The sequence below is a fragment of the Rutilus rutilus genome (assembly GCF_951802725.1).
Source record: "Rutilus rutilus genome assembly, chromosome: 22".
Classification (NCBI taxonomy): domain Eukaryota; kingdom Metazoa; phylum Chordata; class Actinopteri; order Cypriniformes; family Leuciscidae; genus Rutilus; species Rutilus rutilus.
Window position 1 is genome coordinate 13,457,318 of NC_140227.1, and position 15,134 is coordinate 13,472,451.

The 15,134-nt window shown below is 37.3% G+C and overlaps 1 protein-coding gene across 1 annotated transcript; it reads right to left on the reverse strand.

The window, feature by feature from the left end:
- Positions 1 to 8,488: 8,488 nt before the first annotated feature.
- On the reverse strand, positions 8,489 to 15,042 carry zgpat (zinc finger, CCCH-type with G patch domain). The gene is made up of 7 exons (XM_084396103.1): positions 14,932 to 15,042; positions 14,022 to 14,620; positions 13,138 to 13,271; positions 12,722 to 12,889; positions 10,842 to 10,958; positions 10,344 to 10,749; positions 8,489 to 8,732 (listed from the first exon to the last, which is right to left on the reverse strand). The coding sequence occupies exons 2-7, from the start codon at positions 14,573 to 14,575 to the stop codon at positions 8,594 to 8,596; spliced, it is 1,518 nt and encodes a 505-aa protein (XP_084252229.1). The 5' UTR covers positions 14,576 to 14,620; positions 14,932 to 15,042; the 3' UTR covers positions 8,489 to 8,593.
- Positions 15,043 to 15,134: the final 92 nt, after the last annotated feature.

A 15,134-nucleotide genomic window follows, 5' to 3' on the forward strand; every position in this document is an offset into this window, starting at 1 on the left:
TGAGTACTCCCCAAAAATGATACTCGAGTAAAGTACAGATCCCTCAAAATTGTACTTAAGTACTGTACTCAAGTAAATGTACTCAGTTACTGTCCGGCTCTGCCTATGATGCAGTAGGCATCTCAATTTGGTAAAAAGAGAAAAAAAGAAAACGCACAATTGGAATTTAGACTCTTGAAAACACACCGATATCCTTTTGGATGTTGGAGAACTCGACAGTGAACAACTTATTTGATGTAGTAAAGAATCTGAGGCATGCTGCGAACTTTGTCCATCCAAAAATGAAGTTTCTTGATTAGCTCCTCATATTTCAGAGGGGAACATCCACGCAAGGTCTCTAGAGAGGCTGAACCCCACCGACTGGCGAACAAATGAACACCTATCAACCAAGAGTGGCTCTCACACAGCTGGTGCACCTCTGTAATGGCGTCCTACACAAGAGAATCATGGCATCAGAACTGCAATGTTTGTTTTGTTTTGTGGAGTAGTAAAGCTTCTGAATATATTTGTACTCTTCTAGGCATGGTATTTATTTGAATTTAAAGCTTACACAATGTCAAGATGGAAAAGTCAGAATACCTGTGCAATCTTTTCCTGCTCATTCTGAATCTCTTGTGATCCGAGGTGAGCTTTTAAGTTCCACTCCAGCAGTCTCCGTGGCAGAGGCTGATAATGGCCTTGCACTCTTTGTGCCTGAACTCTGAGAGAGATCATTTTAACTGGCACTACAGTTTAAGGGTGACATATCACGCTTCATTTGGGAGGCCTGTTATTCACAACCTTTGGCTTTAAATTCTGAAAAGAGAATGCTAAATATGATAATGTTATGCTATATTCGTTGTACATGCTGATTGTTAAAGAAGAATGTTATTTTTATTTTTATTTTTATTTGATGGTACATGCTCTGCTGAGTACCTGAAATGAGGTCTTCAACACAACTGTTGGGAAAACAGCCTTTAGAGTCACATGACAAACTGCAGGAGTCATATACCTGTGTGGATCACATCACCAGTTTAGCATACCCTTGTGAAAAAGAAGTGTGCTTAATTGTATTGAATATGCCCTTGTAGTGTACTTCAAATTATAAAATTATTTTTTTAAACTGTACTTGCAGATAATATATTAATAAAATAAAAGGCCACTTAAAGGATTAGTTCACCCCAAAATGAAAATTCTGTCATTAATTACTCACCCTATGTCGTTCCAAAACCCATAAGACCTTCGTTCATCTTCTCGTCTCTTCATAATATTAAGGCTGAACCACTGTAGTCACATGGACTATTTTAAAGATGTCTTTACCTTTCTGGGCCTTGAAAGTGGTTATTACATTGCAGTTTATGGGGGGTCAGAAAGCTCTCAGATTTAATAAAAAATATCTTAATTTGTGTTTCGAAAATGAACAAAGGTCTTATGGGTTTGGAACGACATGAGGGTGAGTAATTAATGACATAATTTCATTTTTGGCTGAACTAACCATTTAAGTGTACTTAAAGAGAGTGAACTTTCAAGACGTTTCTTAACACACTTATACACTTTTAAAAAGTGCACTTGTAATAATGTCAAATTAAGTTTTTCTTTAGAGTGAAATCATTGTTTTAATCTTTTTGTCAAGTACACATAATTTTATTAACATACCAAAGCACCAAGTAAAGTACTTGATTATAATTTTAATAGAGTATTTTTCAAAATGTAATGTTAATATGTGCTAAATTGCAAACTCATTATCACAAATGAAAGTACACTTTAACCATATTTTATAGAGGTAATTATGAACTAATATATAAAGATGTACTGTGCTTATGTCCTATTTAAGTGGGTCAAAAAACCCTCTAAATTCAGATAATTGCATTTGATATAAGTTTAAACTACGATGCATTTTCATTGAATTGCAATTAACATTTGTCAATTAACTGTATGAAAACATTACATTCAGTTGACCCTAAAGAATATTCTTTTAAAGTATATCATATTAAACACTTCTTTTTTACATGGGTAAACTTGTCAATACTTACATCAATGTGGTGAAAACAGTCCTTTTTTGTAGCAGAGTAGACTAAAACTAATAAAAAGGATTTAACACTGCTAGCACAAAGGTTACAGATAAATTAATAAGAATGGGTATGAAAAAGATTTGTAGAATGAGAAATAAGTAAGTGTAAAATATGAGTTCTTTCCGCATTATATCATTTTTCTTTGACCAGCTGGTGACATCTCACCTGCAGGACAGAGTCTGCTACTGATAACACCGCTCCAAGCAAAACCTCTTGAAACAAGTGCAATGGAGGAGAAACAGTAAGCTGATCATCTGCTCCAAATATAATGTCTGCCTTAAAGACACCACCCTGTTGCTCCCGTTCTCTCTGAAAGGTTTAAAAGAGAGAACATTTGTAAAGGAGAAAATTAATTCCTACATTACATTAAAAAACAGACTACATTTATTTCTCAAATCAAATTCAGAATTAAATCATTGTCCCATACTTTTAAAACATTGTTTAGGAATGCTGTGATCTCTCGCTTTGAGATGGTGGCAAGGTTTTGAATAGTCATGTGGTCATCTAGAGCAGCGAGGTTTCCCAGCGACTGTATGGCTTGCTTGAGTTCTTTCTGTAGGGTTTTAAAGTATGTGAGCTGAAGGTGTAGGGATGGACTGCTCTGGTAGAGGTTTGTGTGTTCCACTTTCATCTGGAGCTCCTGATGTGCTTGGTAATTCTTATCCTTCACCTGCAAGTAAATAATCATGTTAGCATATTGTATATTTATTACATTAAACAGGGATAGTTGACCCAAAAATGAAAATGATGTCTTTATTTACTCACCCTCATGTCGTTACAAACTCATCAGACTTTCCTTCATCTTTGGAACACAAATTAAGATATTTATGATGAAATCTGAGATATTTCTGTCCCTCCATTGACAGCTAAGCATCCACCACTTAGACACTTTAAGAAGTTCATAAAGAGATCATAAACAAATTCATATGAATTGAGCGTTTAAGTCCAATTTTTTTGGGACACTCGATCGCCTTAGGCCTATATGATGAACAGATTAATCTGGATACATTTGAAAACGCCGATTTCATTCAAAAATGCTCTCCGTCCACAGTTGTGTTTTCAAGCGTTTACAAAAGTTTGTCATCCACACTGAAATGTCGGAAAACGCCTAAATTTACCTTACTGCTCATGCAATTCCTCTGGCAGGATAATTTTATTTAGCAAAATATCTCACCATTCACCGATGCGTCCAGGTCGCACTCATTCACCATTATATGTTTGGTGCTAAAACGCAACTGATCATGTATTGCCACAGGACAGCAAATGCGAGTACATTTTCTGTCATCTTTGCAGGACTGTGATATGAAGAGTGTACAAAGTAACATATTTTAGAAACTGTGTGAAAGTGAATAGCACATAACAGGCACAATACCGGTATAAACATGAATATCTATTGGTTCAATATGCGTCACATGACTAAACGTATGTCATCGTTTACATTGTTGACAGTCAACACCACAACGCGAAAAGGCGTTTTCAAATTTATCAACTTTGGAGAGCGTTTTCAAAAAGCTTTGTTTTCATTAATGAAAAACGATGTCTCAGTGTGGACGGAAGGTCAAAACGGAGAGAAAAAGATGCGTTTTAAACAAAAACGTATTAGTGTGACTGTGGACAATACCTTAATTTAGGCTTTTATTCACATTTAAACGTTGATCAGACATAAACAGAAGCTCAACCGAACCTGCTTGACACGCGAGAACAAACCTCAATGGTTCTTGAGGAAACTTAAAGGTGCTGCGTAACACAAGAATGAACCTCACTGGTTCTCGCACGTCAAGCGAACATGCCTGAGCTTCCACAACTGATGTGTGAGTTGATGAATGTTTATGTGAATAAAAAATTAATTCATCATATAAAGCAATTGTAATTCGTTTTACGATCACTCTGTGAACTTTTTGAAGCGTCAAGGTGGTAGTTGCGTAGACTGTCAATGGAGGGACAGAAATCTCTCATATTTCATCAAAAAGATCTTCATTTGTGTTCTGAAGATGAATAAAAGTCTTACAGGTTTGAAACGACATGAGGGCGAGTAATTAATGACAGAATTATAATTTTTGGGTGAACTAACCCTTTAAGGCTAAAGTTATGTCACCATTTTAAGGTCTTGCGCAGTAAAAAATCTTGGAGAACTGGGATGTCTCTCAAAGCTCCCCAAAGCACAGACTCTCGATACCACTCTGCCAGGGTCCACAGTTCAACGCAGAAGCCATCCTGCATGTATTATAGTTGTGGGGGAGAAGGTGTGGTAATCTGCGCCCGCTGGCACTGCGTGAGACCACTCGCGAGTCACATGGTCTGATAAAAAAACACATATATACACTCACCTAAAGGATTATTAGGAACACCTGTTCAATTTCTCATTAATGCAATTATCTAATCAACCAATCACATGGCAGTTGCTTCAATGCATTTAGGGGTGTGGTCCTGGTCAAGACAATCTCCTGAACTCCAAACTGAATGTCAGAATGGGAAAGAAAGGTGATTTAAGCAATTTTGAGCGTGGCATGGTTGTTGGTGCCAGACGGGCCGGTCTGAGTATTTCACAATCTGCTCAGTTACTGGGATTTTCACGCACAACCATTTCTAGGGTTTACAAAGAATGGTGTGAAAAGGGAAAAACATCCAGTATGCGGCAGTCCTGTGGGCGAAAATGCCTTGTTGATGCTAGAGGTCAGAGGAGAATGGGCCGACTGATTCAAGCTGATAGAAGAGCAACTTTGAATGAAATAACCATTTGTTACAACCGAGGTATGCAGCAAAGCATTTGCGAAGCCACAACACGCACAACCTTGAGGCGGATGGGCTACAACAGCAGAAGACCCCACCGGGTACCACTCATCTCCTCTACAAATAGGAAAAAGAGGCTACAATTTGCACGAGCTCACCAAAATTGGACAGTTAAGACTGGAAAAATGTTGCCTGGTCTGATGAGTCTCGATTTCTGTTGAGACATTCAGATGGTAGAGTCAGAATTTGGCGTAAACAGAATGAGAAAATGGATCCATCATGCCTTGTTACCACTGTGCAGGCTGGTGGTGGTGTAATGGTGTGGGGGATGTTTTCTTGGCACACTTTAGGCCCCTTAGTGCCAATTGGGCATCGTTTAAATGCCACGGCCTACCTGAGCATTGTTTCTGACCATGTCCATCCCTTTATGAACACCATGTACCCATCCTCTGATGGCTACTTCCAGCAGGATAATGCACCATGTCACAAAGCTCGAATCATTTCAAATTGGTTTCTTGAACATGACAATGAGTTCACTGTACTAAAATGGCCCCCACAGTCACCAGATCTCAACCCAATAGAGCATCTTTGGGATGTGGTGGAACGGGAGCTTCGTCCCCTGGATGTGCATCCCACAAATCTCCATCAACTGCAAGATGCTATCCTATCAATATGGGCCAACATTTCTAAAGAATGCTTTCAGCACCTTGTTGAATCAATGCCACGTAGAATTAAGGCAGTTCTGAAAGCGAAAGGGGGTCAAACACAGTATTAGTATGGTGTTCCTAATAATCCTTTAGGTGAGTGTATATTTATATCAAACTAAAATATTCTACTGCAGAAAAAAACATTTAAAATAAAATAATGACTGGCACCTGTAAGGATCAACTTCAGAAGCCTTCAAATAGTAAAATTCACATTCCCCCAGATGCTTTTTCTTGGCTAATATCTCCACTACCTCAGTTCCAATGAGTGTTTTTTGGAATATTTGGGGATATTAATTTAATTAATCAATCAACAATACTATTGATCAGCATTACCAAACGTGGAAGTTTTCCACTAGAAACAAACATTGATGTATTATTTTTATTTAATACTGTGAAGCTGCTTTGATACAATCTGTATTGTGAAAAGCGCTATATAAATAAACTTGACTTGACTTGACTTGACTTGACTTGGTTTGTATTTGGGTTTGCATTCTTTCCCTGTTTTAATGTTTTCCTTTGGGACTGCAGGCTTCTCATGTTCAACACTTGGAAAAACAGACAAACTAAATGCAATCTTCAAAGCAAAACAGAAAATAAATGAATCAATGGAATGATTCAGCAATAATCAACTTACCTGAATTGTCCGACACTTGAGTGCTGAATTTCTTTGACAGGAGTCTTTGTTCCACACAGTCTCTGACTGCCAGTCCAATGCCCATCTGTGATACCAGCTAAGGTAGTTTAACAACAGACAGATCATTTTGCGGTGGAGACAAGGTCTTAACTGAGGGTGCGAAAAGGTGAGGGTTCTCGCTTAAATGCTGGTGTGGCAGAAAGAGATTCACGTCTTAGCAGTCGAGGCCGAGAGGCCGCAGGTTCAAAACTGTCTGATGAGCAGTCAGACCTGTTTCCTCTTTTGCTTTGGGTGATCGCAGGTCCTGCAAAGCCATTTCCTTGAGGTTCTCTCTTCGGTAATGACATTACTGATTGCACATTGAGCTTGTGAGGAAAGTCTTCTTCAAGCCCATCTTCTGAAAAAACAATCACTATTTCATGTTGTCCTCCTGGCAACATGAATCAAATAGCCGTATCTGTCCAAATAATGAGCACAGATCAGTTTACACTGACCACTTAATACTGCATTATTACAAATAAAATGTCCATGACTACAGTACAATTAGCCTAGCAACTTATTTAGGCCCACAGTAGCCTATTTTTTAGAGAAAATTGAAATTTGTCTAAAATAATTAAAATGGTGTAACGTTAGTTGTTGGAACTCAAATCCTTACGAAATTTAACCAATTTCGAAATTTTACAAATAAAAAACTAAAAAACATGGTTAATATAGTTAAATCATAGTAACCACAAAGTAACCATGGTTTTGCTACACTAACCGTAGTTTACCTATGGTATTTGTAGTAAACCTGTGGTTATACAAATGGTTGTTAATCAATCCGCCAAAAAACATGGTTAGCCTACTGCACTTTTACTATACTGGTAATAAACCATGGTTCATTGCAGTCCACAGGAGCACATTACATTAACGTAAAAGCATAGTACGGTATAAGTACACTATACTTGTTAATATAAATATATATATAGGCCTATATATATATTTTTTTTTTTTGTCATTTTCACAGTTTAAAGGCCTAGTTTAATTTAAATACTAACGTTACCGAGGCAGTGTGTGTTGCTTGGATACAAAGAACGAGAAACAATCGCATAGTTTGTTGACCAAAAGTTTGTTGGTCAGACAAAAAGATACCAACTCCCTGTGGGAAATATACCTGGCTGCTTTTAGAGGGGTTGGGTGTTTGCTGAGAGACCGATTTACCAGGTATCCATCAAACAAGCATCATATGACATTATATATATATATATATATATATATATATATAGTAGCCTGTTTAGTCTCTTTCACAAGGGATTTCTCCGTGAAGGCCTGTGGTGTTTGTTCCATTAAGCTTATTGACCGGCATTTTAGATGGATTAATAGTTTAACAATGGACTGTCCTTTATAGGCTACTGTGGCTTAAGCTTTCATTTTTACGCCGATCTATCTTGCAGAAAATTTACTTCTCCAGGCAGAACGTATGCAAACCACATTGTATTATAAGTGCAGTTGTGCATCCAAATGGACTGAATCCTTAAAATAAACATTTAAATAAAAAAATTAATGAACCTGAATTAAGTATCACATGCCATTCTTTGTGTTATCTGTTATTAGAGACCAAGATTCTGATGGGCTATGAACATACAAATCAGTGGCATACAGTGGTGTTCTGAAATGAGGAAAAGTCCTCCGTTTTTTTAATCAATCAAATGTAAATTCATGTCCCAGTTAAACTTAATATAGTGACATTTTCCTGGTTAAATAAATATTACTTTACATCAAAAAAGAAAAGAAAAAAAGAAACCAAATACAATTCTATTTTTCGTATTGTTCAATTTATTAAAACCAAATCTCATAAAACATGGTCAACTCACAGACACGAAGATGCATCTTTAATTTCCCCAAGCTGTTTACCCGTCATCATGTTTTCAGGTCATTTCAAGTTTGATTTTGGGTAATATCTAAGTGGCTGAGTTGTTTACTTTTTTAAAATTAGTCTTCCCATAATGCCATCACTTTGTTCATTCAGAGTGACACACAGGATTTATCATAAAACCCAATCATAACACAATGGAGGCATTGCCTCATCTCACGTGACTAGTATTCATTCTCAATTACCCCCCACTAAACCCTCCACACGCTTCAGGGGGACTGTTTAAACTCAATGGGCTCAGGGGAGGCTCAAGAGACGAGGCGTCCCGCTGTAACTTTGCCTACTAGTGTTGCTGTTGGACAGCGTTACTTTCGAAAAACGAGTGACTTATACACTTTTTTAATGTAATATAATATTTGCATTGTTTTATTTTTATAAAATGGATTGGATTTATACAATGGCACTGCCTCCACTGTAAGATGCAATGATAAAAATGTATTTCACACATTCATCGTCATGTAGAATTTTTTTTAATACCCAATAACTGTATTAATGTTTGAACACACTAAACAAAATTCCAAGTAACAGTATAAAATAAAATAAAAAGACAGCAGATTTGTCAGAATTCAGTCATTTTCTTATGCGTGTCTGCTTTCTTTTGCTCTCTCTGGATGGATTGCTCCTGAGCCTTAAGCTGCTCCAGCAACTTGCGGGAAGCAGCGAGCTTCTCCTCCATTCGACTGACCAATTTAGCATCCCTGAGAACAGAGAGAAAGGAAAGACTTAACGAAACTGAGAAATAGACAAAAAATAACAGCGTTGGGGACTAAAACTGAAAGGAGCAATACAGCTAACTTCACTTTTTCAGTAGTGTGACAATGGGTAATTAACAGCAGTTTTCGCGATTTTTGGAAAACTATTATATGAGCAGCTTTACGACAGAGAAAACAAAGGTAATCAAACATGCTCTCCAAAAAAATTTGATCTAAAGGGTCTAATCATTTTTGTGGATTGGTTTGTTCAAACATAGATTGTACAGCTGTTTGAGGTTTTTTCTTCGAATTCATTCAATATTCATATATTTATCGATGTCTAGTCAGCCAGTTGGTTTGGACAACTCATTTAAATGGTTTAATTAAATGAATAGTCAAAATAATTCAATCAAATTGGTTCATTTGGACAACTTATTTAAATGGCCTACATTCAAAAATGAGTCGTCAGAAAGTCTGAGGCTGCATCTGAAATCGCATACTTCCATACCGTGTAGTAGGCAAAAAAACAGTATGTGACAAAAGAAGTATGTCCAAATTCACAGTACTCATAAAACAGTAGACAAAAAGTACCTGGATGAACTTCTACTTCCGGCGAGATTTTGAGTGTGCAAACGATGGACACTTAAATATCCCATGAGGCCACAGGAGAGGATTTGTGATTGACAGTGAAGCGACGCAACTGACGCTGGTAGGTCACATGATAATATGGCGAATGTAATGCATCTGGATTAGATCCATACTACACACGTTCATACTATATAGAACGTACTGTTTTAGTGGTTGTGGAGTAATTACTTATTCAAAATAAATACCTACTCAAGAGAGTATGCGATTTCAGAGAGTTATCCAATCAATTAGTTCCCCTGTTGTGAAAATCAAGCTTGTTTATATGTCTATGTGGTGTTTTTAATATGCTTTAAGACAAACCATGTGCAAATTCATAAGTCAACACCATTGCTGAGTATTAACTTCTTAAAACTGCAATGAACCAAAGACAGTCTCAAAAACGAGGTTTGAATTCGCTGGTTTTTCCTGACGTCACAAACTACCTTGTAACCAATCACGTCAATGAGTGGATCTCTGAGCTGAGTGAGTGAGTGAGTGGAGGCGGGGCTAATTTGCATATTCATAGAACCGCTTATACTAAATGAGGCAAGGGTGTAGAGTTACATTCAGGTCAAAGATGAGTTTTAAGGGATACAATTATTGACTACAGGGGGACTTTAAATTAAAGAAATTAAACATAAAACAGATTCATCTGGAAAACTCATTGAAATGGTCTACATTAAAAAATGTGTTGATTCAGCCAATCGGTTTGTTCAGACAGCTCATTTAAATAATTAAAATTCAGTTTAATACTGCTGTTAATCACTATTCTCAACTCAATTATATGAATATGGTGATTGGAATTATTTAAATCAAACTAAATGATTTGTTCAATTGAAATGACCAAAATAATTTGCACGTCCATAAGTCTCCAAACAGCTTCAAATTTCAAAAGACCAGACGGTAGTTGAACTGCTTCTGCAACGCTGATAAGGGTACTATTGAAAAAAGAGGGTGTGATGAAAGGGAAAGAAAATGAGGAAAGCAGACCTTCCATTTCGTTTTCTAAGAGACTTAGTGAGTTGCTGGATCTCCCTCTCCACTTGAGTGACTTTCTCGGTGGCCTGGAACAGACGAACATTCAGTGAACGTTTGACGCTCTTTCCGCCCCTGTAGGCCTCTGCACCAGTGACGGATGAGCTTGATGAATGAGATGCAGGCTGAGATCCATCACCAAGCTTAGAGTTCAGGAAATCAAAAACATTGTGGCGTGTTGATGTGGAGGCCTTCCTCTTCCTCTGTTTAGCCTTCGGTTTACGCGAGGCCGGGTTATCCTTAGCGATAGCGGCTGCAGTCTTTCTCTGAGTGAGCTCGGCACATATGTCCAATGAGCGGCCTTTGGGAAGAACCTGTGCCTGAACTGGCTCTACACGACCAGAGAGGGTTTTCCCCAAACCTATGAATACACAGAGACATTAGCTAGAAACGCATGCACAAGACAGAAACGTGTTCTGATGGTTTAGACTGGCGTCTGTTATGGTCACCTACCTTTACCAAGCTCGTAACCCATTTTCAGCATAAGCTTGGAGCCAATGCCACGTGTGTGAGCCTCCCAACCGCAAAACTCTGCACTGTTTACCTGGGCCATATCCTCCTCTATTGATACTGTAATGAGATACAAAGTCAACTTGATTTCAACAATACCCTGTAAATGTATTGAATAGCTCCAAATCTATGCATCTGTATTTGTGTATGGGCAGTGAACCTGCACATCTGCTCTAATAACGGCTAAACTGCAGGTAGACATGTTAATGTGGGGTTAATTCATTTGACTCTTGAATTGAGCTGCCATTTTAAAAATGATTCAACAAAAGGTCCATGTTGCTTTACTGGAAACAGTTAACATGCATGCTGACAGTGTTAATTGTAATCTGATCGTAGAAGGGTAAATCTCACAGTAATAAATCCAATTCACACTTTAAAGGGAACATAACAATTAGAAATTATAATTCGCATAAAGAAATGTAACATGTGCGAATGACTTAAGCATTTGAAAACAAGTCCTCTAGATCAGTGTTTCCAAACCGTGTTCCCTTATCTGACCCAGATACTTCTGGTCTTGGAGTCTTTACGGATGAGCTGATGCTGATATTCAACTATAAGGTGTGATTAGGAAGGGTTTGAAAATGTTCAGTGTTGTTGTGCCGCCAGGAACAGGGTTGGGAAACACCGATCAAGATAATGCGCACGCGTCGAATGTGTCTTTCTGCGCTCAAGGGGAAAGGAGTATACTTTGAGAGCTTTGAACGGAGCAGAATGTGGAATATTAAGTATTGGAGTGTTGGACCAAAGCTTTGAATGTTTAAATCTAGTTTAAGTGGAGCAAATTGTAACACTCCTAATGAACAAGTATTATTTTACATTATTCTATTTATTTTGTACTTTTATAACACAACTGCATTCTACATCTCTTAATCCCACCCCATACGTAAACTTGAGTCCCCCTGAGGTTAAATAACAAAAGTTTTTAATGTTGTTTATATGTCTATGTGGTGTTTTTAATATGCTTTAAGACAAACCATGTGCAGATTCATGTCAACACCTTTGCTGAGTATTTTCTCCTTAAAACTGCAGTGAACCAAAGACAGTCTCAAAAACACGGTTTGAAATCGCTGGTGTTTCTGACGTCACAAACAATCACATCAACGAGTGGATCTCTGAGCTGGTGTGAGTGAGTGGAGGCGGGGCTAATTTTCATATTCATAGAACCACATACTAAATGGAACAAGGGTGTAGAGTTACATTCAAGCTATTTTAAGGCATGAAAAAATTAATCAAGGAAAAAACGTTTAAATATTTAATGTTGGTGTTTTAATGGATAAAATTATTGACTATAGGGGGACTTTAACAACCTTTCAAACTAATTAGCAGAAATTAAGTGTTTATTGAGAGAAAAGTCATAGCTAATAGTTAGGTAATAGTGAGAATTGAACCCTAAAGTGTCACTATTTTCTCCTATTGTACCAAACTCATATCGAACTGCGAACTGTCACCTTTTTTCACCTTTGTTGCCATTGGCTTTTGGTTTGCTTAGTTGGGGACATTAAATGTAACATTTACTTTAATATTCAACAATAATATTGATCTGCCTGCATTGACACCATTATCTGAGAACTGAACTGAGCTGGACATTGACATCACGGTTTTCTCCAGAGTGGCTATATATATATAAATGAACTAAATTAATTACTTTTTTACTTTTTTGTTGTTGGTTTTAAGCAAAATATAATTTATTTTGTTTTTGAAGAGAAATAAGAAAACCTGGACAGTTCTTTCAAGAGATTCACACAGATATATTTTCCTCAGACTGTGTGCATTACAGTATGTAAATGTACATCCCAGGGAGTGGTGTAATTACGCTTTAGCACCTTTAGCATAGCCGGCGTCACACTGGTCAGTATCATCCTCAGAGTCCGATGAGGAAGAAGAGGAATAATCATCCTGACGAAGAGGAGGAATGATCCCATCAGCCTCCAGCACAGCCTCTTTCAACAGCAGCGAGTTAAATTTCACTGTGTAAAAACCACCTTCAATCTCTGGAAACAGAGAAACACAATGTCTCATGCACTGTTTTACCAGATCGAGTGAATGTACTGTTGGGTTTTTTGTACAGTCTATATTTGAAGCTGCAATTTTCCATTAAATTTCCCCTTGGGGATCAATAAAGATTCTCTCTCTGTCGTGTAAATTGTGGGGAAGGTAACAAAAAAAATGATATCATGTAGCAATATCTGTTCTTCCTTTTATTTTTTTTGTTGGTGGTCAAATAACTCTGGTTTTGTACCTGATATTCTGGCTGGATACCAGATGCCATCTTCATGCTTGGCCAAACACGCAGAGCCCAACTCCATGTTACTGATGTCAGCCTCCAGGAAGTCTCTGAGCTCTGATACACACACCACCTCACCATGAGAGAACCTGATAAACACACTCTGGTCGTGACGGTGTCAAGATCAATACATTTCTTAAAATATCAGATAACTTTTTATGAAAAGACAACTGGATTAGTGTTAAAATATTATGTGGTGCAACTCCCCCCAAGTAAATATTTAATGTATCATATTTATTAAAAAAAAAATACTTTTACCTTGAAAAATTTATTGAAAAGTTTCATTTTTTTATTTAGGTAATTATTAAATGCATGCTATTTATATATAAAACATATTTTTTACCTTGGAAATATATATTTTTTATTTTATTTAGGTAATTATTAAATGCATAATATTCATAGAAAATACTTTGAAAATAAATTGTAAAATTAGAATTATGAAAATATACGGTTTAGGTAATTATTAAATATATAATTTATTTAAACAAATTTTTTACCTTGAATAAATTTTTATATATATATATATTTATCAAAATAACTGTATTAACATTTATATTTAATTTATTTATGTAGGTTAATATGGTATTTAATATGATATTTTACTTTGAAAATATAATTTAAAAGTTTTAAGAAAATAATGATCAAGATGTGTGAACTCGCATGTATAGGAAAACACTTAACAACGTTTTCTTTTTCTTTTCTTTAAAATGTGGACATTTTTATATCTGGCAGTGAAAAAAATCTAAACCGAGTCCACACATTGTATACCAAGCTTACATTAAACATGAAAAAAAAAAAAGAGTGTGTGTATGTGTGTGTGGGGGCATAAAATGCAGCACCTGCAGTTGTCCATGAAACGGCACTTTCCTTCAAGGTAGAAGCCGCAGGGTTTCATAGATTTGTGTGTGGGATGAAGGTAAAGCACCCGGACTCGAGTCTCTTCTTCTTCTTCTTCTGGCTCTTCATGGCAAACCACCATGGCGTTATGGTACTCTAGGGTTCCCCATGAGGTACGGTAAGGTGCACATACCTTAGTTCCACTTATATCCTCCACTTCAGGTTCAGGTTCAGGTTCAGTGTTTTGTTTTACCTCAGCAGAGTTCTTTGACAGTTCCGCATTGAAAGCTGCAAACTCATCATCCAAAGCCGTCCCCTGAGTAAACGGTGTGGGATTTTGGTTAGTCGAGTGCTCCTCCAAAGAGGCCAGCAGTTGGCTCTTTCTGACAGACAGCAGGCTGGATTCTGTGAGCTCAATGAGCTGCTGCAGGTCCTCCTTCAGCTTCAGCAGGTCAGCCTGCTCCGCCGAGCCCAAGCCAGCAGATAAAGCCACCTCCACCTGCTGAAGCTGAGCGCTGTAGGTCTTGATGGCTTCTTCTAGACTGCTTTCATCCATGGTGAGGATCAGGCTCTTACATGACAGGAGCTCACTGTGGCAACACTGCAGGAATACAGCAGGCAAAGAAAGGGATCGTGCAAACGTCACATTATGAAAAACAGTATACTTTTTGCAGATTTCAAAATCAGCTCCTTATTAAGAAATTATCTGGTGTTCATGTGTTGTAGGCTATATATGGGATATCTCATGGGAAAATAATATAATGATGCCGGTTAGCTTTAAAGCTACGATAGACAGCCCAATAGTTAACGTAGCACTCTCTAGCTAACTTAGTTTCCTTTCTATCGTATCGTAATTCAAATGCATTACTTTACATTTGTACCTGTTACAATGGTTAAAAATCACAGACTTACATTTCAACTCTTCCGTTGATCGTGTTCATGACATTGTTTTGTTTCTGTATGGACAGAGACGGTGAAAATTTCTTCCACCGGGAGTCACTCAACTTTGACCTCATATACGTCATCAGTCAGCGCTTACCTACATCCTATTGCAAACCAGCTTTGTTTTTGTTTATCCGATTTGTATATATTGTAATTCTGACTGTACATTGACT